At 40.5% G+C, this 23,203-nt stretch overlaps 1 protein-coding gene and 1 long non-coding RNA gene across 2 annotated transcripts; both read left to right on the forward strand.

Annotated features, from left to right (window-relative positions):
- The first annotated feature begins 7,096 nt into the window (after positions 1 to 7,096).
- On the forward strand, positions 7,097 to 7,498 carry LOC110679881. Its single transcript, XR_002502775.1, has 2 exons — positions 7,097 to 7,277; positions 7,335 to 7,498. It is a non-coding gene; the product is annotated as an uncharacterized LOC110679881 (long non-coding RNA).
- Positions 7,499 to 7,757: 259 nt separating this feature from the next.
- On the forward strand, positions 7,758 to 22,966 carry LOC5568600 (adenosine kinase). The gene is made up of 4 exons (XM_001652382.2): positions 7,758 to 8,012; positions 20,315 to 20,443; positions 20,509 to 21,034; positions 22,547 to 22,966. The coding sequence occupies exons 1-4, from the start codon at positions 7,999 to 8,001 to the stop codon at positions 22,910 to 22,912; spliced, it is 1,035 nt and encodes a 344-aa protein (XP_001652432.2). The 5' UTR covers positions 7,758 to 7,998; the 3' UTR covers positions 22,913 to 22,966.
- Positions 22,967 to 23,203: the final 237 nt, after the last annotated feature.

Genomic DNA, 23,203 nt, shown 5'->3' on the forward strand with positions numbered 1-23,203 from the left:
TTTTGTGAATAACATCATGAGGTACGTCTGTGCTGCACTTGTTATTACCTCCCACACCTCACCGTACGTAACATAGTAATTATGTATTGATCAATCGTCCCAGAATGCCACACAGCAAGAATACGGATTTATCCGATAAATGAGGAATGATTATCAATACCAAAATTTTGGTGCATCGACATAAATAATCGACTGTTCGATGAGAATGTGCTGGATGGTGTGGGAGTGATTGGGAGGGTTTTACGGACACTGCACTGCATTTTGGTTTTCATATAACAACATACCTATATCATCCAACCTACTATATAATGTAGGAGTCTGGAATGCTATTCTCTTGGTCATCAGCCGGAACCCAAAGCTTATCCTCAACAGCAGCAGAACTATCAGAGCGGACTTTTCTAGTGTACCACCAAGATACAGACGTTCAATCGTTGCTCTTGGAGGTGCAGACGTTTTTTTCCTTCTCCTTAATTGCTCCACGGTTTGACCTTCGCAGGAAATGAGCACGGATTTCTTTTTCGGAACTTTTCCTAGGCTAATAACCACCAAAAACGCGAAAAACTAACTTTGCGCAGAAGGGCGCACTTAACATTGTTGATAGCATGAAGGCAAAACAAAGGGGCGACATTGACAGCTGATATTCCAATTGGAATCGACTAGCGGGCTTAATAGGAATCATGGTTTGTCAAAAGGCGGTAATCATAAAGGGCGTAATCAATGCGATGTTCCAAAAAGGACGCAGCGATGTTTTTGTTAAATAAAAGATGTAGAATTTGAATAGAAATTATAGGATTTGGTGAAATTGTGAAGTAACTCATATGGAATGTGTTAGATAGAAATACAGGTCAAAAAATATGTTCATAGGAAATAGCTAATAGATTTTAGGTTGAGAATTTTCAATGGTCGATTTCTCGGTTTCACCAGAATGTCAATTGCGCCCATTTGAAGAAAGTGGCCAGAATTGTTACATTGGACCTTTGATCAGAGAACCAACCACATGTCCTATGTAACATTTATGTATAAACACGATTCTAATGTTACATTGGACATTCCTGAATAAAGCTTTGGAATGGAGTTTAAAAGGTAGAATGATTTGTAGAACCGTGTCTGAGACTCTACTTAGATGTATAGAATGCCATAATAACTGCTTCTCAATCATTTCAGTCGATATTTTCAGAGTCGCACTGCCTCGCAAAATTGAAAACGCTCAAGTGACAAAAATAGATTGAGTTACACAAAACTGTATTTTGGTCTTTTTGCCAAACCATGTTTTACCGTTTCGCTGGATTGGATCAGCAGCAACGGTTCCGGGTCATTTGGCCGAATGCCATTTGGCCGAATGCCGTTTGGCCGAACGACATTTGGCCGAAAGGGTCATTTGGCCGAACGCCGTTTGGCCGAATGCCGTTTGGCCGAAATTGAAAACAAAAGTGAACTACAGTTAGCATGGATTTATTTTGAAATTCAAAGAACTTATTCATAAAAATAGGAAATATTATCATTGATATACATAAGCTTTCCCTAGCAGCACACATGTTATAATTGAGGCAAAATAACTCGTATATGACCAGATCTGGTCGTATAAGAGTTATTCTGCCTCAATTATAACATGTGTGTTACTCGGGTTATAGTGTTAGTTGAAGAAACAGTCAGAGCTGAAAGAAGAACATCCTAAATGTAAGCAGTTGTTCAATGCTATGCTAATGGTAATAGCCACCATCAGATGTTTTGGCATCGCGTTTGTAGTTAACTTTTGACAGTAACTGAAACAGTTTAAAACTTATTCGTCCTTCTGCTGGATCGGCTTGCTTCGATCCCTCGAATCGTACTAAGTAATATATGTCATAGTTCTGACATCAACAAGTCTTGGCTTTTTCTTTTCACAACGGAGAAACAGTGTACTTCTTTGACGTTAGTGTTCACCGAGTCGTTTATTGCTTTATTCAAGAAATGGTGCAGTGTTCAGTTCCCAAGTTGAAATTTTAATCTTGGAGGAGAATGGCACCTCATCTATACTCTTAAAAATAATGAAAATCACTCCGGACGTAATTCACATTATGACTGAATGGCACATTATGTAAGTGATGAAATGACGTAAAAATGGGTTCTGAAAGAGATGTATTGAAAGAAAAATGTAATTTTACCTGATGAAGGACATGAAAACGATGCCGCTATGATTGAAATTTCCCGAATCAGACACCATCGTATTTAAAATGAGACATAAATTCACGTCATTTGGCTCGCTTCTTTTATGTGCACGTAAAATCGCATGATTTTTTGGAGTATGTAAGTTAACCTTTGAGCTAAAATAATATGTTTTGAAAAGAACGTATTTTAAGCTTTAATTAAATTAATTATGAAAAATATTTCCCTCTTGAAAGAACAGCCTATGCACAAAAGAAGGATAAATCTCTTATGAAAATTAAAACAAGTGCAATGCATATAATAATTTATTTCACCAGTACAACAACAAAGAATTGCCGATGATTTAAAGAAGGAAAAATTCCCAATTAAAATATAAGGTCCAGCATTTCCGATAGTAATGGAACCAGTATAACTATAAAGAATAGCCTATTTTTAAAAGAAGGAAAAATTTCTGATGAAATCATTAAAAACACTTGAAACATTATTACACCATTGGTAATCCAGTGGCGAATCGATCATCACCTCAGAGTCTTAACGTGAAGTGTGGAGTTCACAACTTCGTCCTGTATAAAAGGGTCGATGTTATGATTCTCTTGGAGCTCTTATATAGTGACAAACATGACGTCCCGTCACATCATAAAAATCAACAAATTAATTAGCTTATCAGTTATGTATTGGGTCACACTTATGAATTCTACACATCAGCGTTGGGGTTTTCGAACGCCGAGTGCTAAGGACGATCTTCGGCGGCGTGCAGGAGAACGGCGTGTGGCGGCGAAGGATGAACCACGAGCTCGCTCAACTCTACGGCGAACCCAGTATCGTGAAGGTAGCTAAAGCTGGAAGGATACGCTGGGTAGGGCATGTTGCAAGAATGCCGGACAACAACCCTGTAAAGATGGTGTTCGCCACGAATCCGGTCGGAACAAGAAGGCGTGGGGCGCAGCGAGCTAGGTGGATGGACCAGGTACACCAGGACCTGGAGAGCGTGGGTCACAGTCGAGGATGGAGAGAAGCGGCCATGAACCGAGGGAATTGGCGAAATATTGTTGGCGAGGCTTTATCAAGATAATTGATGTAAAGCCAAATAAGTAAGTAAGTATATCATTGCGTTCGGGCCTTTAGTTCTGTTCCTTATAATGTTTAACTAATGTAAATCTAAAATACAAGACTTGATTCAAATAATCCTTATGTGAAAGGCGTATCACGACCATATATTTTTGAATACAACAAAAGTATCCTTAGAATTAGTCCGTCACAAATGGAATTCACATACTACGGCGAAGCGATCCTTGGAATGAGGGATCCGCACTCTCTAGGGTCTTTCGGAATACTTTTCATCAAATATGACAGTAATGTTAACTGGTATATGCCGTGCAAAAAGGATCTGTATATGGTTTAGCAGAACCATTATCTTAAGAATTGTTTATTCAACTATCACAATCATTAGAAAATATAAACCACTAGCCGGGTTAAAAACATTCATGCTTCACATGCCTCAAAATGCTGCATTAAAGCAAATATGCCACAAATTTAATTGATGACCTGCAAAGAATAACGATAAGGTTAAATAACGTGTGTAATTATGAATAATTGATCGATTAATAAACTTTGAAGCTGACCAACATTTCAAGCCACGAAACATCAGAAACTTTTAATTTTTTCACAACAAACAATGACGTGTTGCTATGATGATACAGTGATGCAGATATCAGGGCTAAGTTGATGTCAATGAAGGAAAAATGCATTTGATGCAAGTTGATGCACATTAGATGTGCACTGAAAAAGTGATCCACCCCTTGCGTTGAACTCTATTACACTGCTTCCCTCTACAAGCAACACAGTGGGGAAAAATTGTTTCATTTTGATACAGTTTCAAATATATTTTCACAACCTTCAAGCTCGATTTACTCGAAATGTGTGAATTGTTAGATAGGCCGTTTTGAAAAGTTACGCGAGAAATGCTCAAGAAAAGCCTTTTTACTTTGATCGCAGTACACAGTTGAAAAGAAATGTCAAACAAATGGAGCTCACTGTAGGAAATTTCTTGACCAAAAGTAAAAATTTCTGCCCAAGAAATGGTCAAGAAATTTCCTACAGTGAGCTCCATTTGAATTGACATTTCTTTTCAACTGCGTACTGCGATCAAAGAAAAATGCTTTTCTTGAGCAATTCTTGCAAGAAATTTCCCACGCATCGAGATAGGCGATTACTTTTCTGTTGAAGTGCATACTTCGCTTTAGTTGAGGAATAGATTGCCGTGCACATATTCAACGTGGAAAAATAAATACCGCGCACCCCCGCTAATTTGAACGGTACCTCATGGAAACCATTTTTAATTTGAACATCTAGTCACCCCAGAAAGGTGTTTCTGGTTACCCTTTTTCACTGTTTTGTTTTGATTCTGCGTTCCGTTCCACAGTGTTCCATCTCACTTCACTACGTTCCATGAGCTAAATGACGTTTGAACCATTTTTAATCTGAACGATGTGCAAATTAGCGGGGTACAGATTAAAAATTGTTCATATTAAATGTGGTCAAACCAACGGGGGTACCCGGTACTCACACGCCAGTTTAGGGCTTATTCACAAATTTCATAACGCTGAAAGGGGTGTGTGGGTGTCCTGCTGGTGTTACGGCTCATACAAAATTTTGTAGTATATTCATACAAAAAGAGATACGAGGGGGTGGGTGGGTATCAAAAATGGCCATTTTCAGCGTTATGAAATATGTGAATGAAGCCTTATTTGGCACTTTCATAGAAGCACGCACCTTGCATTCAATGTACAATCATACATAATGTGTTACATGTGCGTTATTTGTTGGTTTTGTTAGCTACGACGCCATTCAATATATGGCGAACAAGGTGGGAGAATATTTTGGTGTGACAAAATTATTTAGGTGTGAGTCTATTAGAGGGCAAAATCCTCAATAGTTATCAAAGTTTATTCGCCTTTGTTTATTTTCTATCTGCCTCATTTTCATTCTGCTTTGGGTTTATTCACCAATTTCATTAAGCAAAAAATGACCATTTTCAACAGCCACCCACCTCTTCATGACGCATTTTGTAAGAATATTTTTCTAATTTTGTATGGCCTGTAACATCTTGAAGACACCCACCCACCCTTGTTCAAATGTATCAACACTGTTTGGCTTTCATTGATACAGTATGGACAGTATATCTATCTTTTGGAAAACTGTTGATGAGAAATTTTGTTCGAGAAAATCGACGTTTTCAAATTGTTACATAACTTAACCGCCTATTCCCCACATTGTGATTTTCCTATTTACCGTATGTCGAATTGTTAAAAACGTTTCGGGTATGGTGGATATATTGTTATTTTTCATTGTAACCAAAATCATTCAGATATTGTTGCAAATGGTTGTGGACCTTTCGGGAAATTGTACTGATATAGTTTTTGTTTATGCGGGGACTCCCCGATCTCTAGTTAGGGCGCGTTATTACTACGCCATGAGAGGACTCATGAACGCAGAAGTTAACCTGAATTCGATTTAAGCTCAATAATCACGTGGTCCTTTTTCGCAAAATGCACCTCTTTCGGAAGAATTGGACCCATTGGAAGCCCACACAATAGAAACCTCAGCCAGCGCAGTTGCTGGCTAGTGTAGTGTGCTATTTCCATACATAAAAAATAAAGCGCTCTCGGGCTAGGCATTGGATATATATAGAAAGCGTTGTGTTTGGATGGGCATCTAATTCTTCCGAAAGAGGTGCTCTTTGCGAAAAAGGACCACGTGATTATTGAGCTGAAATCGAATTCAGGTTAACTTCTGCGTTCATGAGTCCTCACATGGCGTAGTGGTAACGCGCCCCAACTAGAGATCGGGGAGTCGTGAGTTCGATTCTCACTGAGAAGACGTGTAACTTTTTCGTAAATCTTCACATCAATTTGTCCATCTAATCCAATTGCAAATTATATGTAATGTTTAGCTTTTCGGTAGTTGTTAAACTTCCACTCGGCTGGTTAGCCGTAAACCACGATTCATAATTAGGGCTTGTTCATATATTTCATTACGCTTAAATTGGCCATTTTGGACACCCACCCACCCCCTCGTGACGCATCTTGTATTGATAGTCTACTATTTTTGTATGGGCCGTAACAACGTTCGGACACCCACCCACCCCCTAAAGCGTTATGAAATTTGTGAATGGGCCCTTAAAAACAAGTAAAAACAGCTAGTAATTTTACGCAATTTTTATACCCGTTTATACTAGCAAGGCATATTTCATGAAAAATCATTGCAAGGGGTGAATAGACCAAATATGGTTTTAGTATGACTTTTACGCTATTTAGCATTTATTTTTTTAACCGTGCTCCCTCAAATAATGGACGTCGCTTTTCAACGTGCTCTAACCAAAGTTTATGAACTCATGATTTTCATTTCTTTCCGTGCATTATCATAGGGTGGGCGGTAAAATCGGTGCAATCCTCCCCATCGCTGTCTTGAAAACGAAACGTGCAAAACGATATGTCGAATTTGCTTTCGATTTCTCGCTCGACGCCCGATTGAAAAATGGCGATTTGCCAAACAAAAATACGGAATATTTTGCTGGCTACAAAGCCAATTAAAAATGTAGAAAATGATGATTTATCAAAGTAAATTGTAAAACTAATTATGTGGCATTGATTTATTGCCGATAAGTGCAAATAACTCAAGTGATTATTGATTATGTTTTGCGTATTCGTTAGTGTTTTGATAAGTCATGAAGTGGATCGCGCGAATTCGGTCGAATAAGATGAAAGGTCGAAAAATAAAGTGAGCCTCACGTCGCGAGGGGTCTCTCAATGGTTCGTGTTTTGCGTCTCAGCCTCAGCTGTCAATCCGCGAATAACATCGCCTCTCGTGTGCACTGTAAACTCTCAATTACCCTTTAATGTGCAAAAAGTACCCACTTTTTGCAAATATATGGAGCTGTCAAAATAGTGGGTACTTGTCATTTTCGAATAGTGGGTGAATTATGCCCTTTTTCAAATATCAGCCGTGTACCCGTTAATGGGTGAAAAAAGTGATAAGCAGTTATTTACTTCTTGATACGTGTTAGGTCGGACCTGATTGAAATAATCGCTGTACTTGAAGACAAAAAGGTCCTCCAACACTTCTCAGCAAAGGTAATTTGTTCAATGTTGCTTTTATTACTATAAGCTTATCTTGTTTATTATTTTCAGGTTAGAAGATGAAGTTTTTAATAAAAACTCGGAGGAGTCATCACGTCCGCCTAACATCCCCAAACATGAATGAATTTGCTCTACATTTAATAGTACGTTATCTGTGTGAATATGTGTGTGAATATGAAATAATAAAATAAATATTCATTGTTGTGTGAACTTATTTAGTAACTTGTTTTAACAATCCAATAAACGAAAATTGCTAATTCTATAGATAATAATCTGATTGGAAAAAACAGAGTGAATTTCACCCATTTTCATCGAAAATCTGTCGACAATAATGGGTAAAATTCACTCGTTGATGTGACGTACAAGCCGTTTACCCATTAAAGAGTACTCGAGCTCTACTCTTTTTATGAGTTAAACTAGTTTCTCTCAAAGAGGGTACTTTTTTACCCTTTAAAGGGTACTTTGACCTTACAGTGTGGTGCTTTTTCATTCGCGAATTCCTCGCGTTCGGTTCGGTTAGGTTCTCCGGGTAGCTCCCGCGCGGCAGATTAGTGGTGTAGTGGTTCTCCGTCGGTCACGGTCGTGGTCCTTTCCGATTAGTGATAACAAAGCCTAGTAATCTTGCTTTAGAGGAAGCAATCACTACGCACACTTTGCGCGCTAAGTCGAATTCTGGACGTGTTTGTGCTTCGGAGGCGGATTTTCCGGATACAATATGACAAATTTGCGGTAAGTTACTTCTCTGCTTCTTATTTCATAACCCCCCGATTGTTGCTGTGAATGTGTATCTTTTGAGAAGCAGTTTTCTACCGCTTACCTTACATGGGCGTTAGGGTGTCCCAATAAACCAATGTTAGAAAAGTCATGATGCTCAACCCTAGAATAGAAGATATGCTTACTTATAGCATTCTTGTAGAACCAGTTTCAACTTTCTTAAACATTGTTCGATTTATAAAAAAATATCATTTTTGATGAAATTTATCATATTGCGACGTCTTGTGCAGATGTTTTCATAGCCTACTATTTTCTTGCGTTTCTATGAGTATGCGTGCGGTTCAGTTATGAAAAAAAAAAACATTTAGAATTTCTATAATGAATTTTCCCAAAACATCCCTCAAGAAAACAAGCCTTTCACTATTTCTGGAATTATTTTAAAAATCTTGTGAGAATTAATAAAAATCATGAAATAAGTATAAAAAAGATATTTTCTCAAATGCCTTGCATTATTTTTTAAGGCAATACAATTCCTAAGGATCTCTTCAGGAATTTTTCCAAAATTTGTTTTAGGAATTTCTATTTTTTTAAAGATTGCTTGAGTATGAGATATTTCAATATCTTCAAGCAATCATCTGGATGGAAATCCTTCGGGGATTTCTCTAGAAATTTTTCAAATTTTAATTAGACTTTTTCCAAAGATCCTTTAAATAATATAAGAGGCGTTTCGTGAGACTGATAACGTATAAATCGTTAAATGTAATTAGAGCAATTCGCCTGAAATATGTCTCTTATCGTTTACCACGATAAATAACTCCAACTGTATGATATCTATTATCATGTATGAAAACTATTAACTACGTCTTACGGCAATATACTGGGTATCAATTGAAAATCTAAAATATTGCGACCGTCACGAAATTATGTGAGATTTTGAATACTCTTAACTCAGCCATTTATTGGTAAGTTTTCGATAATTTCCCACCAATTGGTCGGAAATTTATACAACATTCTACTGAAATGGAGAAAACTTTTGATTTTCGACGATAGACTGTCGAAAATTGGGAAAATGTCGACCCCTTTCTTACGCAACCAAACCCACGATTCTTCTGGGTTGGCAAGTGCACTATAAAAGCAGACCGATTTCTGCTTCTTTGCTCATTCGTCTTTTGACGTTAACTACGTCTTACGGCAATATACTGGGTGTCAATTGAAAATTTATAATGTTGCGACCGTTACGATATTATGTTCGAGTTTGAACTAAAGGAAGGCAACTATGACAATCGACTAAAATTCAAATGCAGAAAACCACTTGGCGTAGTTAACGTCATGGGGTCGTGTCTTGTACACAACCCCCTCTGATTTTTTTTCTTAACGTGAATTTCAATACATATGGCTAGTTCTTCACTCAGTTTGTCCAACTAACATTTTCTGTGTTATCGAGTGGAAGGATCTACGTACGATTTTGTATACAATCAACAGCGTACACAAGAATATCAAGTTCACCCACGAGGAGGAGGAGGGAAAACTACCGTTTAGCCTACAAACACCCATCCACAGACGGCAAGGATCAACGGATACAAATAAAGCACGATAAAAGCCATCATTGACAAAAAGGAAAGACAGCATACTCAGAATGCTTCGACGACACTCATCCCTATCACAGAACCCATGAAGAAAGTCTCCATCTCATACAAAAGAAACATCAGCAATCAGCTCCGCCCAAAGTAATGGAATTCCGGAATCGATTTAGTTTGTTTCCCGCAGAAAACCAACTTAAGACTTCGTCAGGCTCTACCAAGGATCCGGTTAACACACTGAACAAGGCTAGCGTTTACAAAATCAGTTGTCCTCACTGCAGCAAAGTCTACGTTGGTCAAACAAAGCGGTCTCTCGAGGTTAGATTCAAGGAACGCTTAGCGGAAATAGGAAAAATCTCAGAAATCGATAGACAAGGGGATGACTCACAATTTCAAATCTAAGGTATCAGAACATGTATTTACAGAGGATCATACAATAATGACGGCGGATATCAAAATTTTACGAAATGCTTCTTCACCTTGGAAATTGGATGTGGATGAGAGTCTGGTAATTTGCAAACAGTTAGGCCTACGATGCTACTCAACAGAGACCAAGGCAACAGCAATACATGGCTTTTCAACTTAATCAGCAGAAAACCGATCTTATTCTTATGGAGGATGGAAGACATGGCAAGGTTTCTCATACCATTCTCATGCCTTGTACAGTTTGTGCATGACCCTTAAAAGTTTTGGGTTATGAGAATAATTATTAAACATATCTATAGTGAAAATCCTGGGAAACTATCTGTATTAACTGCTAAAAAAAACTTCTTCAACCGCTAGAAAAACAAATGGATCAATCCTCTATGGCATTTCTGGATGAATGGATGATCTCTTAAAAATATATATGACCGACCTTTTACATGTTCTGGGATAAATTGCCGTGAGCATTCTTGAAGTTAATTCCTAAGAAGTTTTTGGAATATCCATAGAGAATTATCCGAAAATTATTGAAGAATGTCTTTATGAAGTAATGGATTAATCTAATACTACTCGCATCGTGTTATCCACAACACGAGTGTGAAGGTGCTAGCGATATATGAACGTGCAATCATTCTTGATATAATCTATCAAAAGATTGCTGAATCTTTTGACGATTTTCAAAGCAATTCCTATAGAAAATGTGTAGTCAGTCTAAGCTAAGCTACTCGGATAGTCTCAGTTCTATTGAGGCACTCCGGTCAATAAAACCTGTAGACGAGCATGCATCTTACTTTCTTAGGTTGTGAACAGCTTCACCAATTCGTTTAACTTTTAGTTATTTTTAACTCTGCTCTGCTCTGGAGCATGGTTAAACTTGACAGTTCAAAAGTTATTTTCCGCTCTAGATAATTTGAGAACAACTAACCGTCTGTCACCTTTGTTCTGAAATACTACTCGACTGTCACTACTTAAATGGGTCGACCGTGAAGTTTATTTCAACCATTTAAGGGGAAAAAACCTCCGAAATGTCAAATTTTAACTAAAAACCACTGTCCGCTGGTCTAAAGATCTATAAGATTACTTTTGTATGGGTTCCCTCACATTACCTAATATATAGCAATGAGAAGGCGGACTCTCTCGCAAATGGCGCTGAGGAAGGTGAGATTTATGATAGATTAATTTTACACTATGATTTTTTTTCATGTAGTAGTACGTCAAAGTTCTCTTCGCGGTTGGCAAAGGGATTGGCTAAATGGCCAACTAGACGGTGGTGACATTTCATAATTTCTAGATCTTCCTTGCGAGTGTGGTAGGAAGGTTTTGATGTTTTGATTTATTTAAAACTACTTCTATTTTCACCAATTTCACCTTGTGCTTAATTTTTCAACAGGTGTTTCGTTTTGTGATAATCAAATTGGGCACATTTGAAGTTCTCTGTCAAAATTTTATGCGTATTGTTCATAGGGAAACAAGGTTGCAGCATCTCAAACAGGGTGTCTCCTACCTGGAAAAACCTGGAATTATCAGGGAATTTTATTCAACCTGGAATTCTCAGGGAATTTCGGCTATACTCAGGGAAATTGTTTTGAAGTAGTAGTGCATGGTAGAATATGGTAGGATATGTCGTTTTTGTGGCACAAAATATTTTCAATCAAAAAACTACATGTTTGATCCTTTAAACGATATTTATTTATTCAGCATAAAACATGTTTAGACACGACGGAGACCAACCAGCCACTGGCTGAAAGTCTCCTGAATAAAGATAAAAAAAAATGTTTAGACAAGGAAGCAGAACTTAAGATTGTTGGTAAAGGCAAGTAAAGTTCCAGTTGGGTGTCGCATGAAAGTTGTCATGAGCATATGAAACATAAGTGTAAGCATTCCAAATTTTCTTTCAAATGGACCATTAAAATAACCAAAACGGCCGCTATAGAAAGCATATATAGCGCCACCATAGCCTTGTGTGTTTGACAGAACAGCAATTCTGTCACAATGTTAAATCCCATATACAGTGGCGCCTTTGTTTTGATGCGGTGAGCACTTGCAAAAACTACCTTCAATGATCCATTGCTACACGGAGAACAAAATATAGTGTTCGTAATCATTTTTCCGGTCAATTTAACTATATTTTAAGGTTAATTTGGAGATAACTAAAAATATAGTTGAATTGACAATATATTGTTAAACATAACTATACCATATAGTTGTTGACAACTATATTTTTGATTGAATTTACAAACGTCAAACGTCAAAATTTAACTATATTTTAGTTGACTCAAAGTGAATTTTATTGAGTTTACAATATTTTGCAATGTTTACTCAGCATTTTGTTCTGCTTTATCAATATACCTGAAAAGATTCGGTGCTTCTTTATCGATCTAAAAAAACATTGCAAAAATGAAAACAAAGTGCGAGTCGACAAACTTGATATGTGGTCTCCTGCATGAGAGGTGGTCATCTTAGCACCTACACTATTCCTTGCAAGTTAGAAGTAAGTAGATTTGTGAACATGACTTGAAGTCTAGGGAAGTGAATGTTTCCGAATAGTGATAATTATCAAAATTATAATTGTTATAAGTACAAGTGGATAGCTCAATCAAAAAAGTGTGTGTATTTGATTTGACGTTAATTTTGTGTTGGCGTAAGTTAATCTTATTTCGAAACAACTATTTGTGCGTAAGTAAAAGTAATTGACAGTATTGTAATCTTAACATACAGAAATTCTTCTGCGTGTATGCTACCAGCGATTTTTCAATGATGCCTAGAAGAATTTCTTCAGAAATTCCTGGAGCAGTCCAACGCTTCCACAAACATTTATTCCAGAGTTAAAAAAAACCTGTAGTAATTTCCACAGAGATAATTATGAAAAAAATCCTAGTGATTGTTGCAAGATTTTCTCAAGATGATTTTCCACTGATATTTTCACCGATATCTCTTTTTGTTACTTCTAGAAGATTTCCCACAGATCCTTCAGGTTCTCTTTTTTATTCCAGATGTTTTGAAAAAAAAATCGTGTTGACGTTTTCAGAAGAAACTCTACAATAATTCCTACGCTTTTTTTTCATTTATTTTAGGCATTTTCATTTGGATTCTTTTCCTTAAATTCATCCACGATTACTCTCAGGAATTGATCCAAAAATCTTTCAGGCATTGATCGATGAAATCTATTATAAACTTCTCTTCAAATTTCCAAATCTCCATGGCTTAAAACTCTTTTCAAGATTCCACACCAGTTAAGGTGATTATAGAACGAAACTAAACCTCAAATTTTCAAAAGCACAAGTTTTGAGAACCAAAAAGCGTTCCGCGTTGAAAATTTGTCCCATTGGTCACCACCAGCAAGCAAGCAATTTGATAGATATTCAACGCGAACTGTTGTCAGATTCTCCAGTCTTGTGCACTTGAAAATCCAAAGTTTGGCTTCGTTTTATAATCACCTTAATACTACAGAAATTATTACAGTTATTGCTCCGATCATTCATAGATAGTTTTTTCAGGGATTCAGTCCGATTTGCATCAAAGAATTTCTTCAAAACGTCTTGTAGGACATTACTCAGAAATTGTAATTTTAGTTATCTTAGCAATTAATCAAAAAAAAAAAAAAAAAAAATCTAAGAATAATTTTATCAAAAATATAGGAGTTCTTTCAGAGATGCTTGTAGAAATTCACATTTAGAACCTTAGTAACCTCTGTTGAAACTTGTATGAGAGTTTCAACAGAGGTTGCTCTAGGATCTTCTTTCGAAATTCCTCGTGAATAATCTTAACAGTTTTCTCCAAAACCATCTGAAAAAAATTCTTAACATTTCTCTGGAGATATTCCTATATGAATGATTGATTTAGTATTTTTAAAAAAATGAAAGGTTTTCCTGAAAGAGTTTCGAATTATTGAAGGTGCTATAATCGGAAATGTTGGAGGAAGTCCTAGGGAAATCAATGGAATATTTTTTGGCGAATTTGATGCTTTATTGAAAAATGTCTGAAACAATCTTTGTATGGAATCTCAGAAGTATTTTCTGTGTAAAATTCCAGATTAAATTTTCGAAGGTATTTAAAACGATTTTTTTTTGCAAGAATAACTTAGAAAGTTCGTGAAAAATCTCAAAACAAGCTCCTGAAGAGTCTTCGAAATAAAATATGAAGGAAACCAGTTCAACGCGCAGTAATACTTGTAATATCACGAGGAATTACAAAAAAAAAGGTTTTTTTTGTATTAATAATTCATGTGATACCTCGTTTTGGCTGATAATTGTTTCTTTTTCCAAGCAAGAGTTTTTTATCTGACTTTGATGATTAACGGCATTTTCAGATCGTTTGATATAAACCTTTCGTGGAAATTAAGTAAAAATCATCAATATTTTCATGCTTTTTCCTATGTTGCTTAGATGTTTAGAATAAAACAGATAGTTTTTAGAAGGGAAAAACACTTTGAAATTTATCGTTACAATTCTTTTTTTCAAATTGATTTTAAATTGATTCACTTTGGCATGGGGGGTTTTTCTTGGCCGAACTGTCTGAAACTTTGTAATAAGAAGCACATCACTACGATGCATGTTGAGGCCAAATCTGAGCTCTGTAGCTTTCAAAAAAACCCACTGCCGAAGTGAATCAAAACTGCCAAGAATAGGATCCGGCTCCCTACCAATCTTTGAAAATATATTTTCCAAATTTATTTTTTTAATTAATCATTTATGAATTTTGGAGAAATTTTTAAACCTGGAATTATTTTTCAAGACCTGGAAAAAAGGAATTTCATATCTGTAATTGGCGCGGTAAATGGCTGGGCATGGCGTACCATTGCTACCTCGCATACCTGCAAGAATAAAATAGACCCCTTTGTGCGGTCCTTAGCCTCTTGCCCAGCAACTCCTATCCCTACCTCCTCGTGGTGCTGGCCGGGGTACGAGTAACCTTGGGGGAAGATCGGGTAACCAACCCCCGGTGGGAACTTTGGTCGTATGCTGACAGGGAAGGGGGGGGTTTGCTTTGCGTCTGTACTCCACGTTAGGAGCGGCTCACAACAGCGTCTGTTCCCCATGTCAGGGGCGGTCGATCATCGTCCGAGTGCCAGAGAAGGACTCTAAGCTAAACTGCGCACTATGGCCCTCCGAACATTTAGGGGGAATGGTCCTCCGGAAATCTAGGGGGTTGGTGTCAGGCCCTGCAAGCCAACCGTAAAAACACATCAGCACAGGAGTGTCAACGAGAGAATACGGACCGGAACAATCGGCAAAGACCACAGCGACGAAAATGGACTAGCGATTGGAAACTCGGTACGTGGAACTGCAAATCTCTCAACTTCATTGGAAGTACTCGCATACTCTCCGATGTACTGAAGACCCGCGGTTTCGACATCGTAGCGCTGCAGGAGGTGTGCTGGACAGGAGCATTGGTGCGAACGTTTAGAGGTAATCATACCATCTACCAGAGCTGCGGCAACACACGCGAGCTGGGAACAGCTTTCATAGTGATGGGTGATATGCAAAGGCGCGTGATCGGGTGGTGGCCGATCAATGAACGAATGTGCAAGTTAAGAATCAAAGGCCGATTCTTTAACTTCAGCATAATCAACGTGCATAGCCCACACTCCGGAAGCACTGATGATGACAAGGACGCATTTTACGCGCAGCTCGAACGCGAGTACGACCGCTGCCCAAGCCACGACGTCAAGATCATCATAGGAGATTTGAACGCTCAGGTTGGCCAGGAGGTCCTCCTCCTCGGTTCAGACCGACGATTGGAAAGTTCAGCGCCCACCGGCTGACGAACGAGAACGGCCTACGACTGATAGATTTTGCCGCCTCCAAGAACATGGCCATTCGTAGCACCTATTTCCAGCACAGCCTCCCGTATCGGTACACCTGGAGATCACCTCAGCAGACAGAATCGCAAATCGACCACGTTTTGATCGATGGACGGCACTTCTCCGACATAACCGACGTCAGAACCTATCGTGGCGCCAACATTGACTCCGACCACTACCTGGTGATGGTGAAACTGCGCCCAAAACTATCCGTCATCAACAATGTACGGTACCGATGCCCGCCCCGGTACAATCTCGAGCGGCTGAAACAATCGGATGTCGCCAATGCGTACGCGTAGCATCTTGAGGCAGCGTTGCCGGATGAGGGCGAGCTCGATAGGGCCCCTCTTGAGGACTGCTGGAGGACAGTCAAAGCAGCCATTAACGACGCTGCCGAAAGCGTTGTCGGATATGTGGAACGGAGCTCAAGAAACGATTGGTTCGACGAGGAGTGCCAGGAGGTTTTAGAGGAGAAGAATGCAGCGCGGGCTGCAATGCTGCAGCATGGTACGCGGCAAAACGTGGAACGATACAGACTGAAGCGGAAACAGCAAACCCGCCTATTCAGGGACAAAAAGCGCCGCCTGGAAGAGGTAGAATGCCAAGAGATGGAGTTGCTGTACCGTTCTCAAGAAACGCGGAAGTTCTATCAGAAGCTCAACACATCCCGCAAAGGCTTCGTGCCGCGAGCTGAGATGTGCCGGGATAAGGATGGGAGCATCTTGACGGACGGACGCGAGGTGATCGAAAGGTGGAAGCAGCACTACGATGAACACCTGAATGGCGCAGAGAACACAGGCACAGAAGGTCAGGACAGCGAAGGCGATGGCTACGTCAGCACAGCGGACAGCGGAAATCAACCAGCTCCCACGATGGGGGAAGTTAAGGATGCCATTCAACAGCTCAAGAACAACAAAGCCGCTGGCAAGGATGGTATCGGAGCCGAACTCATCAAGATGGGCCCGGACAGGTTGGCCGCTTGTCTGCATCGGCTGATAGTCAGAATCTGGGAAACGGAACAGCTACCGGAGGAATGGAAGCAAGGCGTTATATGCCCTATCTACAAAAAGGGCGACAAACTGGAGTGTGAAAATTGTCGTGCAATCACCATCCTAAACGCCGCCTATAAAGTGCTATCCCAGATTCTCTTCCGTCGTCTATCACCTATAGCAAACGAGTTCGTAGGAAGTTATCAAGCAGGTTTCATCGACGGCCGCTCGACAACGGACCAGATCTTTTCCGTGCGGCAAATCAAGCAAGCAATCGAGGGTCCTGAAGCGGAACAGTGGATTGCAGCAATGGACGACGAGATCAAGTCACACGCCGAGAACCGCACCTGGACGCTGACCACTTTGCCCACCAATCGCAAAGTCGTCGGGTCGAAATGGATTTTCAAGCGAAAACTGGACGAGGACGGAAACATCGTGCGCTACAAAGCCCGATTAGTAGCCCAAGGATTTTCTCAGAAGTACGGGACGGACTTCGTTGAAGTATTCGCGCCCGTAGTCCGCCAAGTCACCTTCAGGACGTTGCTGACAGTTGCCGGCCAGCGGGGCATGCTGGTGAAACACGCCGACGTCAAAACTGCCTATCTTCATGGAGAACTAGAGGAGGCAGTTTACATGAAGCAACCGACCGGATATGAAGCGCAAGACAGGGATGCAGTTTGCTTGATCAAGAAAGGCCTGTACGGACTCAGGCAAGCCGGATGTATCTGGAACAAGAAGATCGACGGTGTGTTGAAGCAGATGGGTTTCCGGCAGTCCGCCCACGACCCGTGTCTCTACGTTCGGAGCGGTAGTCAAGGCAACACGTACCTCGTGATCTACGTGGACGACATCGTTATCGCGTGCCACAGCGAGGAGGAGTACGAGGACTTGATGCGGGACCTGAACAAGCACTTCACCGTTTCTTCGTTGGGCAACATCCGGCATTTTCTCGGAATCCAAGTGCAACGTGATGGTAAGGCTTTCACACTCAACCAGAAGGCCTACATCCAAAAGGTGCTGCAGAGGTTCGGAATGGATGAAGCGAAGCCATCGAAGTATCCCCTGGATCCTGGCCACCTAAAACAGAAGGAGGAGAAGAAGATGTTACCGAACAACGACCAATACGCAAGTTTGGTAGGAAGTCTGTTGTACGTGGCGGTAAACACTCGACCGGACATCGCTGCACCCGTAGCTATTCTGGGACGTTCAGTAAGTGCACCATCTCAAGTCGATTGGACGGAGGCCAAGCGTGTCCTACGCTATCTGAAGTCGACGATGGACCACAAGCTCACGCTGAAGGCCGAGGATTCCGGTTTGGAGGTCTATGTGGACGCAGACTGGGCAAGCGATGCAGCCAGTCGCAAATCAAACTCCGGATACGTGTTCCTGTTCGGCGGCGGATCAATATACTGGGGTTCGCGCAAGCAGACGTGCGTGGTGCTCAGCAGTACGGAAGCCGAATTCGTGGCGCTCGCCGAGTGCTGTCAGGAGCTCACGTGGATCGTCCGGATGCTCCAAGATTTCTCCGTTGATGTCCCAACCCCGGTGCTGGTACACGAAGATAACCAGTCCTGTATCAAACAGTTGGAGTCAACGAAGGTCAACAACCGTTCGAAGCATGTGGACACAAAATACCACTTTGTCCGCAAGCTGCACGAAGACAATCTCATCGACGTCCGCTACTGCCCCACTAATCAAATGGTAGCGGATATGCTGACCAAGCCGCTGGCACCACAGAAGCTGGCAAGATTTCGTGACGCAGTAGGAGTTCACCAATCGAGAAGGAGTGTTGAAGAGTAGGCGCTTGATGAACCAGCAAGCCATGAAATAGTTGTAATTTGACGTTAAATAAATTTATGAATTAGATCGTTCCCAACCTTTGAACAGAACAGTTGTTCTTAATTAATAATCCGATCTACGGCATATCCCAATAGTTGTTCAATATTGCGCTTGAAGGTGTCATGCGGAGAGCCGGACTTAACAGTTGAGGCACGATTTTCACGAGATCCGGACAATTTGTTTGCTTCGCGGACGACATGGATATTATTGGGAGAAAATTTGAAACGGTGGCAGATTTGTTCACCCGCCTGAAACGCGAAGCAACAAGAGTCGGGCTAATGGTGAATGCGTCGAAAACAAAGTACATGCTGGTTGGCGGAACTGAGCGCGACAGGGCCCGCCTAGGAAGCAGTGTTACGATAGACGGGGATACCTTCGAGGTGGTGGACGAGTTCGTCTACCTCGGATCCTTGTTGACGGCTGACAACAATGTTAGTCGGGAAATACGAAGGCGCATCATCAGCGGAAGTCGTGCCTACTATGGGCTCCAGAAGAAACTGCGGTCAAGAAAGATTCACCCCCGCACCAAATGCACGATGTACAAAACGCTCATAAGACCGGTAGTCCTCTATGGGCATGAGGCGTGGACTATGCTCGAGGAGGACTTGCAAGCTCTTGGTGTTTTCGAACGCCGAGTGCTAAGGACGATCTTCGGCGGCGTGCAGGAGAACGGCGTGTGGCGGCGAAGGATGAACCACGAGCTCGCTCAACTCTACGACGAAGCCAGTATCGTGAAGGTAGCTAAAGCTGGAAGGATACGCTGGGCAGGGCATGTTGCAAGAATGCCGGACAACAACCCTGTAAAGATGGTGTTCGCCACGAATCCGGTCGGAACAAGAAGGCGTGGGGGCAGCGAGCTAGGTGGATTGACCAGGTACACCAGGACCTGGAGAGCGTGGGTCGCAGTCGTGGATGGAGAGAAGCGGCCATGAACCGAGGGAATTGGCGAAATATTGTTGGCGCGGCTTTATCAAGATAATTGATGTAAAGCCAAATAAGTAAGTAAGTATATCTGTAATTGAAAAGACACCCTGTCAAAGTAAAGCATTTTGTACGAAGATCGGCTTCCACTGCAATTATTCTGTACACCACTGTAAATAATGCTATCGGGTTGGATTTCTAAATTTTGAAAAAAAGTTGTATAGACATTTTTGTTCAAACATTTACCAAAAAATACCTAAAATATCGTTCTTTAGAATTTTTAATAATTTATGTAGACAAGAAAAATAAATATTTTCAAAAACGCATACCGCATGAGTCCTCCAAAATACTTACAAAAAATAGCAAGTTTTAAAAACATCAAAATATAGCTATTTCATTAGTAAAATATTATTTTTCATTGAATCTATGTGATGGAAATCTCTAAACGATGTTAAAGAATGTTGAATTGTTCTAAAATACTATAAACGAGCACATCTCTCATTCTAGGATTAAACACCATGACTATTTATTTATGAATAGATTTTTTCCCTGGGACACCCTAATGGGTATTGTCTGCGAGTCAAAGATAGTCGCTGTTTGCGAAGAGAATATCACTGGGGCTTGATTGTGGGGAAGCTGATAAGTGGACGAGTGGGTCAAAAGATCATCCATTTGAATCGAAAATCGTCAGCTGAATTAGGATTAGCTTAGCAATAGTGTTCGTGGCCTTGGGTGATTATTCTTCCGGATGTTCAATTTCAGGGACGGACTCTTGCTAGGATGTGGCAACCCACTGCTGGACATCTCAGCGGCTGTGGATGAGCAATTCCTTGCCAAGTATGAAATGCTGCCAAATAACGCCATTCTCGCCGAAGAGAAGCACATGCCAATGTAAGTAGTTGTAGATAAATCACATTTAATGGTATTCCCCTCAATTAACGAAATTTTTAATGCAGCTATAAGGAACTGGTTGAGGAATGCAACGCTGAATACATTGCAGGCGGAAGCGTCCAGAATTCGTTTCGCGTGGCCCAGTGGGTGCTCCAAAGGCCGAACGTGGCGGTTTTCTTCGGATGTGTCGGAGAGGACAAGTATTCGGACATTCTTCTGGAGAAGGCCACCCAGGATGGCGTCAATGTGCAGTATCAGTTCTGCAAGGACACACCCACGGGGACGTGTGCTGTGCTGATCACAGGAACGCAACGGAGCTTGTGTGCCAACTTGGCCGCGGCCAACAGCTTCACAGTTGACCACCTGAAAAGTGCGGAAAATGAAAAGTACCTTCAGAACGCGGAGTACTTCTACATCTCTGGGTTCTTCCTGACGGTTAGCTTGGAGAGTATTCTGACCGTGGCCAAGCATGCTCTCTCTAAGGATCGGTTATTCATGATGAACCTGAGTGCACCATTCATTCCACAGTTTTTCAAAGATAATTTGGACCAAGTGATGCCATATATTGATATTTTGTTTGGCAATGAAACTGTAAGTATTTATCATACTGAGGCTGGTAGCAGGACTCGTTTAAGAGAGATGATCTCTATTTCCATGCTTCAAAATCTCTATTCTAAATGGAAGGACTTTGTTCTTTCACCAAAAGAAGAGACTTTGTTCTTTCACCAAAATGATCTCTACTTCTTTTTCTCCTTGCAGTGAATTCTGATGCAATATTCTGTAGACTTGAGAGACTCTTACGCGGGTTTTCCACTGGTTCTTCAGGAATTTCTTCCCAGAATCCTCGAGGAGAAACTTGTACTGATTTCTTCAGAGATTTCTTCTGGAATACTTTTAGGTACTATTCCAGGCATTCCTTCAGAAATTCCTTTATAGATTTACAACCAATTCTCCCAGGGATTAATCTCCGTGACTATCTGGGACTCTGGGATGGGATTCGACCCCAGATCCTCGGCAACAAAGGGCTGTGTTCTAATCACTACACCAGGGCCGTCCCCAATTAATATTTTGTTTGTTTTTACTCTAAAATGTTTTTAGCATTTACATATATAAAATTGCTTCGTCTCGATAGATTTCTTAAAGAACTTTTTGAATTTACAAAAGGTCATGCCAAGTTTTCTTAAAATGAATTCATTGTAGATTTTGTCAAGGAATTTTGTTAGATTTTTCAAGGATTATTTTCAATGATCACTTCAGGGTTATTCCACAAATCAATCCTGGGAATATTTCGAAGTTTTCAGCAGTATCTCAAGATATTTTTGGGAATGCTTCTAATATTCTCTTTAGAAGTTCATCCATAAATTCAATCAAGATTTTTTTTTAATCTGGGCACAAACATTTAACAACACTTTTTTTTCAATGATCACTTCAGGGTTATTCCACAAATCAATCCTGGGAATATTTCGAATTTTTCAGCAGTATCTCAAGATATTTTTGGGAATGCTTCTAATATTCTCTTTAGAAGTTCATCCATAAATTCAATCAAGATTTTTTTTTAATCTGGGCACAAACATTTAACAACACTTTTTTTTCAATACACCTTCAGAAATTTCTTTTAAAAACAAGGAATTGCGTCATGTTTTTTGAAGAGAATTGTAGCCAAGAACAGGGGCCTTCCTTAGCCGAGTGGTTAGAGTCCGCAACTACAAAGCAAAGCCATGCTGAAGGTTTCTGAGTTCGATTCCTGGTCGGTCCACGATCTTTTCGTAATGGCAATTTCCTTGACTGGGCATAGAGTATCGTCGTACCTGCCACACGATACACGAATGCAATAATGGCAACTTTGGCAAAGAAAGTTCTCAGTTAAGCCTGGTTTGCTACTGACAAGAAAAGGAATCGCCTATCTAGATGCGTGGAAAATTCAATCAAGGAATTTCTTTACTTTTCTTGAGCGAAACAGCATACTTAGCTTTAATAACTGTGGAAGTGCTTATTGAACACCAAGCTGGACGTAATGCCAAGAAGAAGAAGAAGATCGCTACCAGACATGCCAAATACATTTCTTATCATAGTTCAAACTAATGCAACAATCTGCAATTTTAGGAAGCTCTCGCCTTTGCCGAGGCACAAAAGTTTGGCACCGAAGATCTGAAGGAAATCGGTCTGAAGATTTCCGCGTTACCAAAGCAGAACGAATCGCGCAAACGAGTCGCAATCATTACCCAGGGCAGCGATCCAGTGCTGCTGATCCGGGACGGCACCATTACGGAGTTCCCCGTCGAGAAACTCGCTGCGGATCAAATTGTGGACACCAACGGCGCAGGAGATGCCTTCGTAGGGGGTTTTCTGGCCCAGCTGGTCCAGAAGCGAAACTTTGACACGTGTATCGAGTGTGGCATTTGGGCCGCACGTAAAATCATCCAAAGATCTGGTTGTACCTTCGAGGGGGTGCCCGATTTCGAGGCATAGAACCGACGCCCGGCACTTGGTGACCTTAAGGGTGATATCACATTGTGAATAAGTGCTAGAAGAAACAAAACCTTCCCCCATTTTTTACGTTTTAGAGGATTTTCTCTAGTCCGGTGTACCACAGCTGCTTAAAATTTCGAATAAATATTTTATTGTTGTCAATTCAAGCTTATTTATTGTTCGATGACCTTATTAGTAGAATATACAAAATTTGTACGAATCTGATAGTATATTACAGTCAACTCTCCATAACTTGATATTGAAGGGACCATCGAGTTAGGGAGGTATCGA

The sequence above is a fragment of the Aedes aegypti genome, chromosome 3 (assembly GCF_002204515.2).
Source record: "Aedes aegypti strain LVP_AGWG chromosome 3, AaegL5.0 Primary Assembly, whole genome shotgun sequence".
Lineage (NCBI taxonomy): Eukaryota > Metazoa > Arthropoda > Insecta > Diptera > Culicidae > Aedes > Aedes aegypti.